The sequence below is a fragment of the Parus major genome, chromosome 14 (genome assembly GCF_001522545.3).
Source record: "Parus major isolate Abel chromosome 14, Parus_major1.1, whole genome shotgun sequence".
Classification (NCBI taxonomy): Eukaryota; Metazoa; Chordata; class Aves; order Passeriformes; family Paridae; genus Parus; species Parus major.
In genome coordinates, this window is record NC_031783.1 from 5,728,307 (window position 1) to 5,750,157 (window position 21,851).

A 21,851-nucleotide genomic window follows, 5' to 3' on the forward strand; every position below is an offset into this window, starting at 1 on the left:
TAATTCTGCCCTTTGAAAGTACTTCTCATAGGACACTGAAGCCACCATGAAATTTTAAAACAACCATGGAAATCACAGTCAATCATTTTCCTTTTTGATAACTGTAGAGTACAGTTGGGGAAAAAAAAATAAAAAAGCACCATGTACTACACAGCAGCCTGATGTCAGTCAGTCTGTTCAATGTCACAGTGAGTACGGATCAATAGCTCTCTTCTTCTGAAAAGTTTACAGCATTCTTTAAAAGCCATGGGAAAAAACTCACCCAGTTTTCAAGCTGACCAAGGCATCTTCGACTCCTTTCTGGTTAAACTTGGTCATGTAAAGGTGCATATCAGGGTAGTTGTTTCGGATATTCCTCTCAGTGCTTCCATTTGGGACCGTCCCAAACCGAAAAGGAGGTGAATAATCATGTGGCCTTTGAAACTAGAGATAAAGGGAATAAGCAAAGAGTTTCAGCCATCCAAAATATGAAGAAGGGCAATTTCAGGTTGAAAAGGACAGAAGCTGTGTAAGTTGCCTCAAATTTCTTCTAGGCAAATGCTGTGGGTCAATTCAGGTCTATTGTACCAGAAACTGTCTGTAACTGAAAGTAATCTACATCCAGAGTAAAACCAGCTCCATTTTGCCACTCAAATGTGACTCTCCCCCACTACGGCAGGACAGCAGAAACTGGGGCAGATCCTCACCTGCCAACATCTCTCTAGGGACCCAAACACACTGGTAAACTGCAACCAAAGGAAAAGAGTAGGTTTTTTAATAGTCATTTTCACACTTCCATCTCAGTTGGGACATTGTGATTCCCCATCAGGAAGATGGGAAAAGGATCATCCACAGTCCTCGAGAGGAGCCCAATGCCCCAGTCCTGGAGGGTGCCAGGGAGAGGAAAGGTGAGGGAGTTTCCTTCCACCCATGACTGGAGGGGAATAAAAGCTCTTTCAGCTTCCACAGGAGCTCAGCAACAACACAGCTTGATATGAGAAGGGCTTCTGGAGCTCTCACACCTATAATCCTAGTCCCTGCCCATCCCTACCATTTAAAACTGAGCCATTTGCTTGAGGGCAACTTTATCACTATTGCATCAGCACAGATGAACCAGCCAGGGGCTGGTCCATCTGCAAAGGAATGGCAATAGCTCAGGGCACATTCAGGTTTCACACTTGGCACTCCTTCAAATAATCCCACATAAATTTTTTGCTAAAAATTATATATGCACCTCTTCAACATCTACCTTTAAAATCCAAGTGAAATTTTAGGATTAAAATGTCTCTTTAAGAAACAAATGAAAAAGGTCATTCAGATTAAAGGAACTATTGGCTAATGAGGAAATTGAATTGAGCATTGATAAAAGCAGTCACCCATAAATTCTGCAGTAAAATGCACTCTGTTTTTATTGTTGAACTTAGAAGAGCAATCTATATATCCTGTGCTGCAAGAGATGCCTGATATTTATACAGCTGCTGATTCCTTTGGGGCTCCATATGAAATTTTTCTCTTTTTAACATTTGGTCTCAGGGCATCCAGAATTCCCAAGATCCAGTGCCAATTTGCAAAGAGAATGCAAATGGGTTTATACAAAAACTGGGAGTATTTTCAATTCCATCAAACCTTGACTGTGAAATTATTGCTGCAACACAATTTTCTTGTTTCAGAACTACAATTAAATGCTTCATTTTAATTAAGTATATTTTGACAGAGCATAAAGGAATGAACTCTATTTTTCTCTATTTGTTTAGCTAATAGATGTCTTACTTTCCTCATTTTCCCTTTTCAGACTGTTTAAATTATAACTTTGCTACTACTTTTACACATAGTAATTGACCCATGCACCAAAATTACACTGTACACTACTCATGATTCTTAGTCTATATTTGCTATCTGCCTGAGTTTATTATGCAACACTGAAACAAACCCTACTTTTAAATATATGTCCAGAGATTGTACTGATATAAATGTAGCTTGCTATCAACTTTATTTAAATCTAGAGATAATGTATCTCTGATGTATTGTGATGGCTTCATGTGTCTCCTAAATTTGCCATTCAATAGAACTGGAAAAAAATAAAGAAACACTGTCTGTTTCATGATCTGTAAGATTTGCTTCTCCTTCTATTGCTGGAATTCCTTGGGAATTCAGCTGTGGGGAGCATTCTGCAAGCTCGGGTCCCTGCATGCCAGGGGAACTGGGGGAATGCCAGGGGAATTGGGGAAACATGGAGTATTCTGGTAATTTCAAAATAGAGTTTGGTTTTAAACAGTCTCACTTTTCAAGAACATTCATATGAATCTAGGATGTTGGGAGGCATTTCCTCTCATAGGAATAGTTGAAAGAATTAACACATCTGCTCAAATTGAACATTCATGGAAGACAAAAATATTTCAGCAGAAGGATGAATAAAAAGCCCAAGTTCATTCAAAAGTCACAGAGTTAACACGCAGATTAATAGTTTCAAACCCCATCTACAGACTGAAATTTCTTGGCACCAACCAACAAATTTTATCACTCACAAGGAGATTGTTTTTTGAAACCATGATGTGCTACTATGCCTGCTCACAGACTACTTGTAAAGAAGAAAGAGGTTTAAATCTTTTTGCTAACACTGCGCTCATATCTGAGGTGAATAAAGTTTTCATCAATAATATTAAACTTTTATTCCATGAACTGCCATGTCCTGGAGAAGCACACAGGACTGTCACTGTCTGTGACTGCAGCCCAGATCTACGTGGCAGACAAAAGACAAGGGGAAAAAAAAAGATCAAGGCTCTACATGCATTCATTTTCCCTGAAGTCCCATGATGAGAAACAAAATATATCATGTTGGCTAGGAAATAATATTCTTCCTAGACATTTCATGAAATGCTAATCTTTTAAATCATGGACGAAATTCTTGAACTGATTGCACAAGCCCCTTTTTTCAGCCATAGTGGAGAGAGCTATTATTATTCTGAAGAGTGACCAACTTGTCCTTGTCTCCCCCTGCTCTGCCACCTGACAGAACTGTAGCACATGGAACAGAACTCCAGTCTTTTGCTTTTGTTTCATTTTTTCCATATGCCTTAATAAAACTGACAATTTCATTAAGTCAGGAAAGAGATCTTTCAGAAACATTACATACTGACTTAATTTAAAGATTTGCTTGCTTGCCTGAAAAGGCTGGTGTTGAGAGCAGCTGTTTGTTATTTTTCTGGACTTTTTTAAGGAACCATGGGAAACACTACTAAATAGTAGAAGGCAGTAAATAATCTCCTGCTGATAGCAGGAATTACAACTCATTTGGAGTGACAGAAGAACCCTTTCCTTTCCTCTTTTGCCAGATGGGAACCTGGCATTCTGACTTGTGATCCTGCAGAGATCCAGCTCCCAGTCACCCCATAGGAACTGGGGGTTCCTGTGGTTCCAGTTGTTTCAAGGCAGGGCCAGCTGTGCCTGCCCTCGCTCAGGAAGCTCAGTGAGGGTTTGGTACCGGGCAGTGCTGAGGGCTTGGGCTCAGAGCTCTCCTTCCCTGCCCATCCTTTGGCTCTCTGCTGTCTCACAGGCACATCTCAGTGACTGCACAGCTTGTGCTGTCCTAGGGCACAGGAGGAGAAAGCCAAGGCTGCAGAACACCGTGAATGTTGCAGAAAAAAGGAGCCTGTAAGTGGCTTCATTAAGGTTTCCTGTTAAGGTTGAAGAGAAGCTGCTGGACATGAGGCAATTCTTATGTGTGGCTGAACCCCAGCAGATCAACACTCCACAAAACAGTTTTGTGCACGGCTACCTCCCCTCCTTTAGCAATTCTTTTCCTCTTTCATTGCATGAAATAGGCACAAATGGTCTCAAAAGTACAAGAGCCACAAGTTTCAGTCTTTGCTGGATACTTTGGACTCATTTTCTGTACCTTTTTATGAAGACAAAGCTTTTGAACATCTATTACATACACAAGAATGTCAAAATATAATTTTCCTTTCATTTGCTGAATCATTTGAGTTTATGAACACCCACCCCTCCCAGCTCCTGAACACACTGTGCCATGTACTTCTGGGTGACACTGGTGACGTGGCATCCACAAACTCATTAGCAGCATTTCAAGGGATGAGGAAACTATAAGGAGGTCTTAAAGCCCCGAGGTGTAAATAACACATTATCATCACATCAGCAAATCTGGTGAGCCAGCTGATACAGTGCAACATCCTGAATGGGACAGCATTGAATGCTGAGGGTCAGGCTCAAAGGGGATTTTTCCTGATTTTTCCAACACATGGGGACAACCCAGTATCTCTAACTGGAAACACTTTATTGCACTGGCAGTATAGAATTGACACAAGAGATTGACTTCTCAGGTGTGGCAGTGGGAAAACTGAGAGAGAAGAATAACAAACTGATTTACCAGCCCAGGAGTGGGTTTTGGATTTTTTATTTTTTTTAAAAAAAATCATGAACTTTTAGGCATTAATTATTCAAAACTGATTATACCCACATTTCTGGCCCTTGCCTATGACTGCTTTGCTTCCTGCAAGGGTCAGAGTTCTCTACTGAACTGTACAAACATGGCAAAGAGGGGAGAAAAATAGTTTAACATCAATCAGATTATTATATTCCCATAAATTATCCCAAATTATTTGATTTTTTTAAAGAAATCTCAGGATTGAGGAGGAGGCAAAAGCTAGGCATGACAAGGAGAATATTCTGAAATAGTTCATTGCTCTTCTAGACTTCTAACTTGTTGAATTTAATCAGAAAAGGCATGGATTATCTCTATGTGCTTCAAGCAAAGTTTGAAGAACCAAAAAATAGAAAGAAAGGTGGCAGATCAAATAAATGATCTGCAGACCACACAAGAACAGATGGTATTTTCTGATTCAAGTATTTTTCTATTTTTATTTTGCTTTTTGTGGAAATGAAATCCTACTTAGCAGTCAGAATAGAAAAATGACAACACTGAGGAAGTTTTTAGCCAAAAGCTACAGAACAAGAGCTGACATTTCCAGTTCCATGGCAAAGCCAGGAGGGGAAGGTGAGGGTGCAGAGTCAGAGCTGAGCCCCACTGCTGTGCCAGGTGCAAATCCTGCCAAGCCAGGAGCCCAGGAAAACGCTCTGTTCTTTCTCACCAACAGAAGAGATTTCTCAAATTTTTTTTTCATCCCCAAGAGAGAATGCATTAATCTGTCTCTTCCAAGAATATTGTCTTAAAATAGAGGGATATTTAATAGTCTTCATGCTCTTTGAAATGTTTTGTGACAACACAATTTAATGAAAACAAAACTATTATCATTTTTGTTTCTTTCTATCTTTCCTCTAGCCATTCTTGCTTTGATATACCAGGCAATCAAACAAAGGCTGGTCATAAGATGCAGTTAAAAAAACAGACAAGGCTGAGATGTTGCCTTTTGGTTTGGTTTTAGTAAAAATTTCCTTTCTTTTCTGTCCTTTGAGAAAAACCCTTTGTGAAGTTGTCCCCTGGGCTATACTGTATTTATATATTTCTTCTTAATGTCAATATTTAGTTTCATTTTCAAACAACTGGGCACAGACAAAAGCATTCTTCAACTGTCTTGTGCACATCCTTCACAATAATTTTTCAAATGGTCTTTTTCTTTTAATATATTACCGATATCTTACAAAATTTTTTGAGCTTTTTATATTGGTGAGGCATTCTTTTTAACTGAACACTAATTGATTTCTATCACAAAATAAAGGTAATTTTCGGCTAATGCAGCTACATTTGAGTAGACAACCCAGAGATTTTGAAAACAGAGTGATATTTTGATATTTTGGGTCTTAGGTTTCTTAGTAAAATTTGCACTTGCACTCAAGGAAATCATCCAGTTTTAGTTCATTATCTTGCTCAGAGTTTTTATCACGAAATACAAATTTGTAGAAGGATTATGGAGAATGGACATTGACCTCTTTTGAGTTGAATACCTACCTTTTTATCACTCAGCCCAGTCACTTGGTCAACAAATTCCTCTTGAATCATAAAGGCAGCTAAGTTGGCAGTGTAACTGGCCAGGAAAATGACAGCAAAGAAAGCCCAGACTGACACCATGATTTTACTCGTCGTCCCCTTGGGGTTTTGCACGGGGACAGAGTTGTTGAAGACCAAGCCCCACAGTAACCACACTGCCTTTCCAATGGTAAAGGATGGTCCATGGGGATCTGCAATTGCAAAAAGCAGTTAGCTCAGCTGCAGTTAAATTAAACCTTGCCAAGATACTGTGCAGGGATAACCCACCGGTCCCAGAGATGTGGTAAGAAAATACCTCAGTATATAGTCACTGTACTCCCAATATAATCACAGGATTAACCGTAGGTACCTTCCATTGCAATGACAACGATTTCCACATTTTCAAAACAGTTCAGCATTTTTCTACGTGGCATATGGCTCACAGTTTTTAAGATGAAAATGGAAAGCATAGGTTTGGAGGAGAAGCAGGCTGGTATGTCTCCTGAAGAAGAAATGTGCCACAGTGTTGCCCTGTCAGTCTTCTGTGCCAGCAGACATGTGAAATGGAAAACTGGAGGTTTAAATCTTAATGATTCAATTCTAGTACTTTTCTTCCCCAAATTATTTTTATCATCTCCAGTCATCCAACATTATGCTTTTTGAACATTATGTAAGCATTTTTAAGATCAAAGTGTGTGAATGTGTCACCTACTTTTAAGCACCTTTGTACTCAGAGCATGAATCAGAAAGACAGAACAAAGGAGCTACCTGTATAGACATGGAATTTAGAGCAAGCCAGGCTCTGGCTGCTTCACATGTTCAGAGTCAGTTCTGTGGCTCCAAATGTGTTGACATTGCAGGTAAACCTCTGTCCCAGCTAAGCCATTCTGTAATTTTTGTTATTTCTGGTTTTGGTCATCTTTTAATTCATCTCAAAGCTGGAAGTGGCCAGCACGCTGCCATAGGCTCACAGGGGGCAGAAGTGGATTAAAAATGTCATTATCCACTCCAAAGGCCCCATTTGTTGAGCCCTGTGAGAATCAAGGGCAGTTATTCTCACCCAGCTCAGTAAGTACAATGCAATCACACATTGCTCATCACCCAGACTCCCTGTACCCTCAGTGAGAGAAACAGGCCTCCCCTGACTGTGACTCACTTGGCCTACTTATAATTATCCTTTTTTCAGTCCAATTGCAATTTAGTCAATAAGCTCTGATGCAGAAGTCTGTGACTTTATCTCCTTCCCTGCCCTGTCCCTTTATCCAAGGGGATACACATTACAAATATAGATTTAGATATTCACTTAAGTATATTTTAATAATAATTCAATGATTCTTAAAACAATGAAACCCTAAGTGGGTATACTCAGTGCATATTTTCCTTTCAGTAGAAATACTCTCTAGTGCAGTGCAAATATTTCACAATGCAGTCAAAGCTCTACATCTTAGATTATGCTCTATTCTGCAGCAGCACTAGGAAAATAGAGTGCAGTAAAATAAACACAATGGAGCTGACTTTTGGTTTATGAAGCTACCTTCTAGACACATTAAGGACTGAGCTGGTACAGGGATAATGTGTGTTTTTCTAAGCAACAGTGTTACAGAAATTATATGCCAAGGGATGAATCTAAAGTTCTGTTTATGCCACTGGAAATTATATTATCACTGAGCTTCATCCTGCAAAAAATGCCTAGGGAAATGAGAGGAGATAATTTATTTATTTATTTATTTTTTATTTTTTTAAATGCAGGATTGAAATTAATGGCAGCTGGATTTGTAGCAAATCTTTAGAGCTAAGCTGGGATGGTCTAATGCTATAACATATCTTTGTAGCTGTAAGTACACTAAATAATCAATTCAGGGACATGAGGTGGCACAGAAAAGAACAGCCAAGTCCCTGGATCCCCAGTGTCTATATTTACCTTTGATTTCCTCTCTTTTAACACAATGTTTATTTCAGACAGAGGTTACACATTTATTATCTTATTAAAATGATAACATCATCTGAACATTACACAAATCCACTTTTTCAGGGAACAAACCATTGTCTAGAAGAAATCATTTCCTTTTAATAGCACCCAGAACTGTGCTCACCAAGCTGGAAGATCTCTTGTTATGAAACAAGGCAAGAATGGTTTAGAAATTTTAAAAAAGGCTGCGCTCTCAAATGTCAGTTAAGAAATGGGAGGATGAGGGCAGCGTGAGACATGGAATGCTCACTCTTGGGTCAAAGTGCAGCCTTCACTGAGAAAGAGTTAATACAGAGTTTGGAAAATGAAGGTTCTGTAACCAAGAGTGCCACACAGAAAGGAGTGATGCCCTTCTGCCAGGGACCTCATTTCCAGGCTAAGAGTTCATCTGACTTTTTACAGGGACGATACAAAACTATGGACAATGTAACTGCTGTTTTTCAGTGTCCAGCAGACCACAGGATTTTAGGTAACTTTCTCTGAACTGGTCATGAATTCATAATAGTCAGGAGTAGAACATATTTCACTGCTTTCTAAAGCTGACACTTCACAGCTGATGCTGTGTACTAACCAAACACTGAATAAAACTGATACCACCTACCCTGCTCTCTGTCTTTATTCCATTGAATTGGAATCATAAACATGAGCATATGAGCCTTCAAGAAATCATACTTTAAATGAAGAACATGAACAGTTTCATAGCTAATTTCACTGTTTTATTCCTATGTTATGTTTATTTGAAAAGATGGAGAGCCAGGGATGGGAAATATATGATTTTTTTATAGACATGGAATTGAGTAAAACGCAAATCTTACCTCTGCCTTGTGCTAAGTTCCTGTTGTATCCTACAGGACTAAAGTACTCAAATATAAAGACAGCCATGGCAGACACGATGAGAAGCATCACAAACATCATCACCCAGACAGAAGCACTAAAAGGCTCTGCAGCAAAACAGACAGGAGAAACAGAAACACAGTTCATTAAACCAGTCACAGCACAAGAATTCTAATATCCTTGCCTAGGCAAGCCCACCAGCTTTCTCTACACCAGCTTTTTCCAACAAAAATGCTAGCAAACAACTAAGCAATATATAATGAACTGCTGTTAGTATATATAGACAAAATCCATAAAGTCAAAAGCTTAAATGTAAGTTGCAATTAAGAACAAAAGGCTGCACACTTTTCTTTGACACTGAGTGGCACATAATTGGTGTGAGTCGCTGCTTATTCAGTCCACAATAGATACAAGTGCTGTGTCTATTCATCCTGCATTATATAAATTTATCAGCAGAATGGTCTGACCACTGTGACTGTGTTTCTGCAAAGAAAAAACAATTAAGCATATGTTTAATACATTTGGTAATTCAGGGAAGTAGACTTCTCTCTCATTTTCTATCCAACAAAAAGTGTTAGAGGAAGAAAGATAAATACTTGGTTTCAGGATTGTTTTCTCTCTGTGCTTACTTTTATTTACCCACAATGAAGATGATGTTTTTTATCAATTGTAAACACATCCTTTTGAATGTCACATTTTCATCTGGGAGCAAATGACTGAAATCAAAAGGGTTTATGGAAAATTGGATGTCAGTTTGAAAGACAGAAGAACCATAACTAAATAAAAGAAGTAGGCTGAAGCATAGAGCTAAAAGCAGTTTCAAATACCAGACTAAGCACCAACTTTCTAAAAGGACTCAATATCAGTATCAAATATCATCTTTCCCAACCACAGATTCTCTGTCATTTCAGGAATCCTTGTGGCAGCTGCCTTTGTACAAGGATATCTCTAAGAAAGATTAGCATGGCAAAGCAATATCTCTTTCTCAGGCCAGTTTATCTGGGGCACTTTAGATCATAACTTGTGCAAATAAAGCAAGTGTGAGCTTGCTCTGAAGTGTGAAAAAAAAAATAAAAAATCTTAGTATCCTATTTAGGATTTAGGACAGAATCAAGACACACTTGAAATTACAGAAAATTAGTGTATTCAAATGCTTTGCCTGATTTTGAAAGCCCAAGAAGTTCCTCTCTTGTAGCTTTTTCATTCTTTGAATTTAAGATTAGAATCATTGAAACTTTTTTCCTTGCTGAAGGAAAGGACAATGTTTGAGAGCTGAGGTCTGCTAAGCCAAACAGCCCAATCTGAGCTTTTGCCAAATTCAGATGATCATTCAGGATAAAATTAAATGTAAAAATTTGTGCCCAAGCATAGAAAACTCATGAGATCTTTGCTCTGTTTTCTTCAGAAATCTGGAATTTAGACAAGACTAAATAACAAATAGCCCCAGTGGTGATTTTGGATGTTAACTAAAAAGGCAAAGCAGGGACATTTTAAATAAAACTGTTTTCCTCTTGGAAAGGAGTAGTATTTTTTCAATTAATTATTTTATTTTTAAGACAGCATGAAGTTCTTTCAAGTACTAAAATTATTTGTTTGGAAGAGAATGGTAAGTTAGGAAAATAACAGAATTTGTAGAAGCCAGAGAAAGATCTATGTAGATGCAGTCAGGGAAGGGACATTATGCAGCCAAATACAGTCTAAAAAATATTTTCTGAATTCAGTTAGTAACTGGATTAAATTGGAATTCATGTAGAACTACTATAAAATTTTGACAGCATTCTCACAGAAGAAAGCAAGGCTGATAAAACCCTTATCAAAAGCAACAGTGTAGAAACAGCAATGATAATTTGTCAAATCTAAAGAAGGCAAAGGGCAAAACAAGCCAATGTACAAAAGTGAGCTATAAACAAGATTTTAAGCAGAATTCTCTTTAATAATTTAAGGAGTCTGGTAATGAGGTGGAGAATTAATAGAAGCAATAGGAAAACAAAAAGCTACTTGGAATAGCAAGCAGTAAGATTGAACAAGTACAAAATCAACTGAATAACAAAGTCGATCTTCCTGTCTTATCAGAGATCCAATTACAAATTCAGCACAGTGCTTTGATTCTCAAAGGACAGATAGGGAACTTCCCTCAGGCAAGCAGCAGGTTTTAAAGGAATTTTCAGTAAAGCTACAATATGGCAGAAAGAAAACTAATATATGACTTGTTAGTGTATCTTTCAAATGACTGACAACAGAGAATATAAAGCAAAGAAAAAGAAGTCTTTGAGTCCTCCTCCCCACCACCACAACCAATACTTAAGGAATACATTAAATAAAGAGGGGCATAGATTTTCTATTCCATCAGTGTCACCAGAAAACTGACCTCACCTATTTACCCTCCCTCTGAAAAATACAGAAATGGAGATTGAAGGTTTCTCTTTTTTTATTTGGTTGTTTAAATTGAACCAAAACTCAAAAAAATCATTTTAAAAAGTATTTGTAGATCTAGTACATGTGATTTCTAGTACAATGTGAAAATGTTTTAATGTGGATAAAATTCTCACTTGAAGGAGACACATCAGAATCAGAACATGGTAGATAATGAGGAAGAGGCTGTCACAGCCTCTCAGTGTTACTGAGAGTTACTCACATCTATTGGACACAACAACTGACTGGAAAAATCTAGTCACACAAAATTCTGGACTTGTCCACATTCATAGAAACAATTCACAAACCCGGATATTTCAGGAATTGTAATCAAGTGCTATTCTTGAAAAATAATATTGTATTTAAAAGATTTTTACAAAATCTCTTAACAGACTTACGTAAGATGACTCTATTCTCAGACTCACTTAATTGAAACAAAATCAGTCTGTGAATAAATTCAGTTATCTGCCTGATAGTATTTTGCAAGGCAAAACATTTTACTACTACGCACACCTCATCAAAATACACAGTCAATTCCAGCAAACTGGCAGCTCCATCTACGCCTGAAAAAAACAGAGCACACTTCTGGGAGCATAGACTTGATTTATTGGTGCAGTAAATCAGATTTCTTCAAAAGTAGAGCTATTTTAGAGAGCTTTATGAGAAGGGGTTATTTTTGTTTCTTTTGAATTATATACACATCCAACTAAACCAATAACATTAAATGCATTTTAGAAATCTAATAACTCTGTTGCTCGTGAAAAATGCAAAAGCAGCTTCTCTTTTGATGGTGGCTGTAAACAGGTTTTTCAGACAGAAGCAAAAAAATCAACTGTATTTGCACTTTAATAACACCCCAATTCTTATCTCCAGTGGTCATTTCAACATGCTGCAACTGCAGATTAAAACATGAACTTCACTACTCAGTGATTCAAAGAAATGAAAAGATACTCTCTGAGTATTTTCATTACAAGTACAGTTTCTTGCAATTTCATTTTAAAGTCTTTCATTCATACCAAACATTAACAAAATCTACTTAGGTATCACCACATTTGGAAAATAATTTGTTTATTCACTGTGTCATATTTACTTGCATCATCTCTGTAATGCTTTTTTATGGAATAGGTATGAGAAGCTCTGTGGTTAAATGATGATTATTGTGTAAGAAAATTCAATTATTTGCCTGCTTGTATCTGACACTACACCACTCTGCCCTTCAATGTCTGTGAGCAACTTCAGGGGGAGTGAAGAATTTCCACTTAGCAATTTAGAACTGGCCTCACTGCTGGCCCAATGGACTTGAGCATTCTAAACTGTGCCCCAAGATATCTGGAATATACTGATTTTTTATTTTTCCACTTAATGGTTTTAGTGTCACTATTCCAGTACAAGATATCTTTAAAAATAGTGGCCCCAAATACATTATGAAGAAAATAACAGCATTCTGGGCACTTCTGAACCACCTCATGGCTCATTCTCTTTTCAGCTTCAGGTAAATTCAGGCCAAACACTAAAAGGAACTGTAAATACTAAAAGAGGAGAGGGAAACAACAGAAGGAAAAATGAACAACTGAAACAAGAAGCATGCAAAAAAAGAAGCACAGAGTCTTTGTTTTTTTATATCCCACCTCCTCTCTGCCCAGCCTTTCATTTCTTTGCTCTATCTCCACTGTTCAATGGGGAGAACACTCAGCTCTTCAGTGCAGTGGTGGGGTGTTCAGAAGCCAGAAGTAGCGATTAAAACTAGCTTTAAATTGTATCTAAAGATAAAGAAGTTGTTCTTCCACTCTACAATAGGTTTTTCAAATTTTTTATGACTATTAAAAAGACATTAAACAAATTATGATGGGCTAAACAAGCATAAGTTAGTTTGTAAGGAAGCAGGGTTGAGGATGTAATTTTCCCAACTGAAGATTTTAGGGGATTCTTTTTCATATCGATATCCCTGACATTGGTTTTCACTTTCAGCATCCAAAACCAACAGCACTGTGTCCATGTATTAATGATCATGTTAATCAGCACATCAACACAGCAGAAACTTCTTCATGTAAAATTCAAAAACTTAACAGAACTGTGTTAATGTACTACATACCTTAACACACAATTAAATCTACCAAACTCTACAGAAATGCCATTAGTTTATCTGGATGGATTGGAGCTCATACCTAGGAAAGCAGAGGGTGAAACTGTGCCGTTGCTCCGTGACACCATGACACTGATCCCAGTCTCCACGAATGGCACCGAAAAGTCAACGACTTCGGAGCGCTCCTCGTTGATGGTGAGAGAGCCCACAGCCATCACTGCCCGGTGGTACACCACCTGATCACAGGACAACACACCACACACGTCAGCACAGGACACCTCCTTCCTCCAGAGCAGCTCGACCGCACATCGCCGAGCCCTTGCCTGGCAACTCTTTTACCTAAAAGTGAACTTACTTCACCAATCATTCCATTCCACACGTTATTGACTTTTTTGCCATGCTTCCCATTCGTCACCAAGTACAGGTCATACGTGAACTTGACAGTTTTTGACAACTTCTTCAAGATATCGATGCAGAATCCTTTGCAGCACTTCTTTACGTTAGTTCCCTCATTAGTTTTGTTGCTGTCAAGAGAGAATAAACATAAACACTCCTGCTGGGAAAAACAGAGGCAGCACAACAGCACGGTACAGCACACTGTGAAACAACATTTTGCCACTCCTGTGAGTGACCATGTTTTTCCAAATCAAGGGAAAAATAACCCACAGGATGCTTTTATAGCTATATGGTGATTGCAGCTCCTGCTAATCATAAGAGAGCTGCTTGCTGAGACCCAGAGATAACGTTACCTCACACGACATCCTTCTGCTCCAGGACCCAGCCTCATGCACTGCACTGCCCCGTCAAGACATACAGCCTGCTCTTACTAATCTCTCTCTTAGGATTAGATTAAACTTTTATTACTTTTACTCTCAAGACATCAGACTACATGTCATTTAGTAATTAAAGAACATGTAAGCTATAAAAAGGCACAGCAGTTCACCGTGCTGGAAATGGAGGCAACTTCTCAAAGCACGCCTTTCACTCTCCTTGTCCTTTCACTTTGGAGAAGGTGAACTTCAGGCTGTCTTTAAGTGCAAGGATGGAAGTTTTCTCTTCATCTGTTTTTTTCTGAAATGTTAATTTTGTGACCTCTAGAACCTTTCAATTGACACATCCTCAGAGGGCAAGGCAATATCTTACAGTCTTTGGAAGAATTCAAAATTAAAATAAAGCTACTTTAGAACTTAACTAAGTACAGTTATGCAAAAATAAATAAATAAATAAATTCTCCAGACTTCAGGAAGTATGTGCACAAACATTTAGCATCCTCTGGAAATCTTCAGAAACATGCATCATATACCCTCACACCTTCTCAGGAAAAATCCTGTTATATTCAGTTCATAAATACACAGAACAAGGCGTTCAGCAGGTGAAACACAACTGACAAATGTACAGAGGAAACTCTTCCACTGATTTCTAATGACTGCTCCAAAGTTATGGAGCACTGAAAGAAGGGGACTTTCCTCTTGATGGTAAGTTACAGTGGTACTTTATGCTGGAATAGTTTATTCTACACCAAATATCAGCAAAAACTTACATTTTCATTAGGAGACATTTTCAAATTGTTACAGACTAATGAAAGTAGGCATATCTTAACATAACTGGAAACAATTCAAAGAGGTCTCATTAAGATAGTCTCATTTTGGAACACAATCTTCTTCCATGTGACTGAAAAGGGCTGATTCTCATTGACTTTGAATTTACTATAAACTTACTCTCTTGTTAATAACTGAATGTGACTTACACATGTATAACCAGAAACACAACCTTTTAAAAAGGAGGATGTGCAAAGAGCACACCACCTGGGAAAGGGAAAAAGACATAGGAAGCAAAATACTGAAGGAATAGCAAAGATATGGAGAAGGCAGGAAGGCAGGCAAGAAGGCAGGAAGGAAGGAAGGTAGGAAGGAAGGAAATAATTAGTGAGAAAATGAAGGACTATATTTTGCAGTCAGGAAAAGAAAAGTGTATTTACTCACTTAAGTTTGACAAATTTCCGGCACGGCACGGTGTTCTTCTGGCAGCTTTCCATGAGAGGATCCACATCCTCAACAATGACAAAGGGAGCCTCCTCCAGGGTGACAATGCTCAGGTGGTTGTCGTCGGGGTCGCTGTCGGCGAAGGAGCTGTACCTCGGCCACACCGAGTACTTGAGGCTCAGGGAGTTGTTCTCCCACTTCCCCACCTGAAAGGCCAAGATCCACAGATCTGAGAGCTGCTTGCTGGTGTTTGACTCAGGGGAGCCAACATTACACGGGCTGGCACAAAGGCACACGGCCAGGACAGTTGGTTTGGGGGTTTTGGTGTTAAAATTACTTTAGAATTCATTAGTAATTGCATGAAATGAGAAAATGCACAGTGGTAAAGACAAATAAGATAACATTATTTTAATAGGCAACTGTTTTATACAGACTGGATGTCATCAGTTCACACTATCTGTCACCCAGCATTACATGCACTGAAACTTGATATTCAGCATTTCTATTTGAGCCAGAACAGCAACCAGATACTCTATTGGTAATCAGGACCCATTTGAAGTAATAAAAAATATTTAAAAAAAAAAATTCAACCAACCAAACCCCACAAACCCCAAACAAAAACCCTAATGCACACTCACACCTACACATCTGACCGATAACCAAAATATCACAATTTCATTTCTGTATCTTCCCAAAGAGAAGAATCTTCTGTTTTTATACAACGAAAAGCCATTGTAAAAGCCTTTACCTAGACTTCCACTGGAGCCAGACCAAACCACATTTTTAGTAAGAATTTCTATTAGAAATAGTTCTATATTAGAAATAGTTCTTATTAGAAATAACTATTTCATCCTGCCAACTTTTGGGTACATTTAAGAAGGCAAACCCCACCACATATGAAAATTGCCAGCTTATTTACTATTATAAAATATCCCTTCTAAATTAATCCACATTTTTTTTCCATTTCCAGATCACCAGAAGGAAGTTTATGATTTAAATATTTTTGAGTCTAGTGTTTCCCTCCTCAGATTAACTACTTTCTATCCAGAAATCTAATTGCATGTTTTATCTGATGACAGATAATATAAATGAGCTAGCAATCCACATAATTTATAACCTAATGCATTTTAATAATTCTTGAGTTGCTTAAGCTAAACAAATGACAACATAATCATAAGACTGCTAAAATATTTCTTTTGCAAGGAAAATAGTGGGAATTAACAGTAAAATATGAGACTCAGGTATTTAAATTTGTTTTTTTAAAATTGTTACCTATGTTCTGTCTTCTAAAACCTTGAAAGTTAATCACAAAAATTCCCAAAGAACATGATTTATACCCATTCCTATTTAGGGAAGCCTATAAGCACATGACCTTTGCAGTTTCCTTTCCATCCTGTTTATAAGTCAAGATGTCTTACTGAACTTTAATGTAGGAGGCAGAAATGTCAAATCTCTACTCACTTAAATTAGGAAATGCAAAACATCTCAAGGGAAGTAGGAATTCTCACTTAAATCAATGGGAATTGTACCTATGATTACTGTGTATATACATTTCTAGTATGAAATTTAACCAAAACATAGTGGACTTTAGGAGAAAGGCTAGTTCAGACATGGGGAAACAATCTATTGATTCTATAAATAAACCAGTTTAATTGTCAAGGTGTGGTGCGTGGTGGCAGTGGCAGCAGTGTGTGCTGGCTTACGTGAGCTTGCACGGTGTTGTCACAGCCCTGAGTACAACATGGAAGTGGCCATCTGGAATGGGGAGGATTCCAGCCAGCCCAGGAGCTCAGACAAACACCAAACGTGCCAAGGAATACGAGGGATTTCAGGAGTGGAAAATGTGCCCGAGCACCTGCCTATTCCAAGCATGGAGAAGAAAATGTGATGGCATTTCTGGGGTCAGGGGCAGCCCTGCCTTCCCAAAACACTTGGTGCAGGATGCTGGGAGGAGGCAGATCCCAAGGAACATCCCTCTGCCCCCTGGACACCTGATCCTACCAATAACACAGCGATTTCTGTGGTGTTTTTAACAGAAGAACACCAAAGTTGATGATATCCTGATACCACCATTTCTGGTATTCTTTCTACTTCAATAGGAGCAACTCCATTTTCCTGCTCGGAGGAGGATATAGCCAGACACATTTAAATACCTGGATCTGGGGAAATGCTAATTTCTTTTGATAGCTGCATCTATGGAACTGCTGTGTTGAGGTAATAAACACAGTAGTATGTATTTGTAAAACAAATATTTTTGAAAAAGAATATTCAATTTGAGGGTAACACATTAAAAATGCAAACATGCTCCATTACAGAACTGTCAAAAAGTTCATGCATATACATTTACTGTACTATAAACAAATGCCACAAAATATCCAGAGACTTATGAAAAATTTCTTTCACTTCTAGTTACACTGATAATAAATATGGGTTTGATCCCAGAGAAATACAGAAGGTGACCTTCACTTGAAAAAAGGGCAATAGAAACATTTTCGGGACAGATTATTTCCCAAACCATAGAAATCCTCATTTACAGCAAAAAGAAAGGAAATTACTTTAAAAATACGGTTTCAACAGTGCATCAAACATTGATTCACTACTGTAGGTGCAAAACTCATCTTCAAGTAGAGACATGCAATGGTACATATAACCATTGTATTTCTTTTGAACTTGCACATTCTTTCCTATTCTCCCCTACTTCACATGCAGTCTGGAATATTCCTCCTGGTTTAATCTCTACAGGATGCAGGAAGGGAAGGGGAAAACAGCTGAGAGCATGGAAGAGCTTGTTTGAAGTCAGACTAAGTTAGCAGTCACAAGGGTGCTCATCTCATCTCCTCCACTGGTGCCTAAAGCACCCCACATCTGACTCTGGCACATGTGCCTTGACCACCCCGTCCAAGCCTCGCTGTCTTGGGCAGATTGCAGCCAAGGAGAGTGACAGTGAAGAATTTGGTGTGTTTCTGCCTGGCAGCCAAAGGCAGAGACCTGCACAGTTACACATTGCTGTACCCCAGAGCTGCATCCTAAAGTCTCTAAACAATGTAAGGATGATTGACACAATCCTGCTCACACACCTTCACACAGGCCATGGAAGCAGAGAAAAAGAGCAGGGCTGGATCCTGAGCAGAGCTTCCCCGTGTGCCGGTGTTGGCACAGAAAGCGAGTCTGTCACACCAGCGTATCTCACCAAAAACAAACAAATACCTCGGTCCTGTCACCCTCCTCCCAGCAGATGGGAACTGTACACAGCACACACTCATCACCCCTTTGTAAGAAAAAATGTTACATGACAACATGGATACTAAGTGCACTCCCAGGACTACCCAGCCAAACCTTTCAAAAGAGAAAGATTTTCAGGGATGTTCCTTTTACATTTAACACACATACGTTGCAAAACATATTTTTTGCCCTGTCCCAGTTAAGAAAATAGTGCTGAGCAAATACAAAATCTAGTCCAGCTTGCTTTATTGAAAAACTATTTACTACCATTTTTTCATTACACTTTTCCACTTAAAAGGAAGAGCTACTATGGCAAGCTTTAAATCAATAACTAAAAAGCTGAAATAGAGTTTGTCAGGTTAACAATAACAGCTGCAGAACAAAGCACAAGAGCAAAACCCTTCCTGCAGACACAGCATCTGCTGTACACCTTCTGCTGCAAACCTTTGTCACTTCCATGTTTCTGAAGGTCCATATTTCCCAATGGCACTCTAAATTTAAATGACAAAATATGATGCGAGCAGTTCCATATCTTATTAATAAGAAGTGTTTTACAGTCCTGATAGGTTTGAAGACATCCATTTAAAGACTTTGAAGTTTTCAAAATTTGCTGTAAAATCTCATATGGGGAATGCAAATGTCCTGCTCTTCCCTCATGGCTGCTGCTGACGCCATCAGGAAGGCACCAGTCCTGTGACCAGCAGGGCTCCAAGGAAAACACAGGACCCAGTGAGATTATAAATAAACAGGAGGAGAAAGAAAAGCTACCACCTCCTGCAGCCTCATTTTTCAATAGGAATTATTAATTAGGACTCACCAAATCCTCAGAGGCTGGTAGAGTTTTGGTTCTGGGCCAAACGTCCCAGAAAACCCCGTGCAGTGCCAGAGTTCAGACTCATGCCAGAGAAGCCATTTTAAGAGGTGATTATGTCACTAAAAAGGAAGAGAGCTAAACAAATTGACAGCTCCTTCCTCTATCTCCCACTGGGGGCAGATTTTTTGTCACCTCTGAACTCAGTGAAGACCTTACAGCTCTCCAGAAATGCCCAGACAGTGAGGGAGAGCTGCCCTAAAGCCTTCCTGTTCTCTGTTATATAGGTGTAAAGAACAGGGGCAAAGAACACCACCTCTGCTTTCCATGGGAGCTGTGATTCCTTTACAGCAGCAAAGAAATGGGATCCTCCTTGGGAATACACAATTTAAGAAATGCTGCATAATAGTTGGTGCAATTCAAACAATTCAGCAGAGTAAAGGTCAAAGGAAAGGCCTTTAGGCTAGGCAAAAGCTCACTGATACAGAAACAATACGCAATTTTCAGCTGACAGTAAGTGTCAGGATAGGCATATTTACAGGAAGACTAAATACAAAAAACAACAAGGATGGAACACAGGGAATGACAACCCAACAGATGTTAAAGAGCACGCTGCTGCTTCTGCTATGGGCAAAAAGAATGTATCACATTACAACACACAGCTACTGACAAAAGATACCCCAGCAAATAGATGATTAGCTCAGGCAAATTCATCTGTTGTAGTTAAAATATCTGCATTTCCACACAAGTGTTAGGGAATGCCTATCATGAGACATGAGGATTCTTCAGCTGCCATGACCCTTGCTCAAATCAATCGAGATTTCACAAGAAATTGCCATGGAGCACCTCACTGATTTTTTTATGCCCGCAGTACTCTGACAAACAGCTCTGTCAGAAATCTGCCTGAGTGTTGGGTTTCTCAGCTCCTGCCCAGTGAAGTCAGCTCCACAGTTAGACACAGGAGCTGTCTTTTCTGGGCTACGTGACGGTGGATGTTGGTAGCCAGATGGAGCTCTCCGTGAAGACCCTGGTTCATTTATTCCAGGCAGGAATCACGCACCCTCTGCCCACTCCTTCCTACTTAGATACAAATGTGTACAACCCCACACAGAGATTGGAAACCTGGCATATGCTCCTTAATCAGAGAAAAATCAAGTTCTGCCTTAAATCCTGCATTAGTGGAAAGTCAAAGATGTCAGGCTCTGTTTAGAATAAACCTGGATGTAAGTAATAGTTCTTGTTTAATTAGCAGTTGTGCCATGTAGCACACAAATTCACCCAGAATACAGACCACCATGATAATTTTATCTGTATCTACCTGGAGCATCAGCAAAAATTGCTCTTAACCTGGAACTCATCTTTACACATGGAACACACTCATGTTTAAATACAGTCTTCCCCACCTCACTTAAAATATGATACACACTGCTAATTCAACTGCCTACTTTTGCCACTGGTAATCATATTCTAGTATATGATGTTAATATTAGACTGATTTGATTTATTTCCATATTAAAATATATATTAAAAAAAAAAAAGAAAATCCAGACTAGCAGACTGTGAAGTTGGCAGCTCAGGGAAGTTGATGGGCCAGGTGAGACAGGCAGGTCCCACCTCTCTGAGGTAACATGAACAGGGGAGCTGCAGCTGGGGCTGCTGAGACTCTGAGGGTTGCTGAGCACTAGCACAGTGATCTTGCAGCACTTCAGTGATATTAACACTGTTAACTCTGGTAAATTTACCAAGTTTCACTTTAACAAGCACATTAAGCTTGTCTTCTTAAAAATCTCTTGCCTGAGAACAGCATCCCCTTTGCCTGTCAAGATCAGCAGCAAGAATATGAATGTTGGTGTCAGAAGTTTGAGTAGCTGCTTTAGGATCTGTCAAAATATCTTGCTGGATGCCTGTGAAACCCGCCCAAGACGTGATTCTCAGTCTTCAAACTATTATCGTCCAAACAGCTTTCTTCAGCATCTGATATGGGACAAACCCCTCAGTCAACCCCATTTACATGTGAAGTTACCACCTCAAAGTTTCAATACTGAGTCACTTGTAAAGAAAAAATAACTTATTTTCCAAGGGGTGAGATATATGCTGCAAAGCTTGAATGGCCTCTCTATAACCTCAAGCTTTATGTGAAGTATATCAGTTCTGAAACCAAGGAAAAATTGTATTTGAATCAAAGCAGATTAAAACCAAAGAAGAAATTGTTTTAATAATAAATCTTGACTTTTCAGGAGGATACCAGGTAAAAAAAATCTTCAATCTTCACATAAATCACAGTTCCTCTTTCTACATAAATAATAAAGTAACTACTAGCAGTATGTACATTAGTTACATTATGAGGATTAACAGGCTGATGCATTGTCATTTTTTCACATGAGTAAATTATTTAATTAGATACTAAGACTTGATTTTTTCATATAGGATTGAGGATATTTAATAAGACTTCAATGAAATCATTCTGTGATTCTCCCTGCTACACTGTAAGAGAAAGGAGGAGCGTGTGCCTGCCTGGAAACTCAGAGCAGCAAATGTTAGATCTCAGATGAGTAACTTTGACAGTTTTGAAATTGAGCAAAACAGCTCAAGGAGAAGGAACAGGAGGAAAGAAATTG

At 38.8% G+C, this 21,851-nt stretch overlaps 1 protein-coding gene across 2 annotated transcripts in view; it reads right to left on the reverse strand.

The window, feature by feature from the left end:
• The window catches only part of GRIN2A (glutamate ionotropic receptor NMDA type subunit 2A), a 163,024-nt gene that overhangs the window by 38,169 nt on the left and 103,004 nt on the right, over window positions 1–21,851 (reverse strand). For both annotated transcript variants that reach the window (XM_015643183.3, XM_015643182.3), the window contains exons 6-11: window positions 15,201–15,406; window positions 13,574–13,742; window positions 13,301–13,454; window positions 8,705–8,830; window positions 5,903–6,132; window positions 263–423 (exon numbers count right to left, since the gene is read on the reverse strand). In XM_015643183.3, coding sequence (XP_015498669.1) covers window positions 263–423; window positions 5,903–6,132; window positions 8,705–8,830; window positions 13,301–13,454; window positions 13,574–13,742; window positions 15,201–15,406 — 1,046 coding nt within the window. The remainder of the gene's footprint in view (window positions 1–262; window positions 424–5,902; window positions 6,133–8,704; window positions 8,831–13,300; window positions 13,455–13,573; window positions 13,743–15,200; window positions 15,407–21,851) is intronic.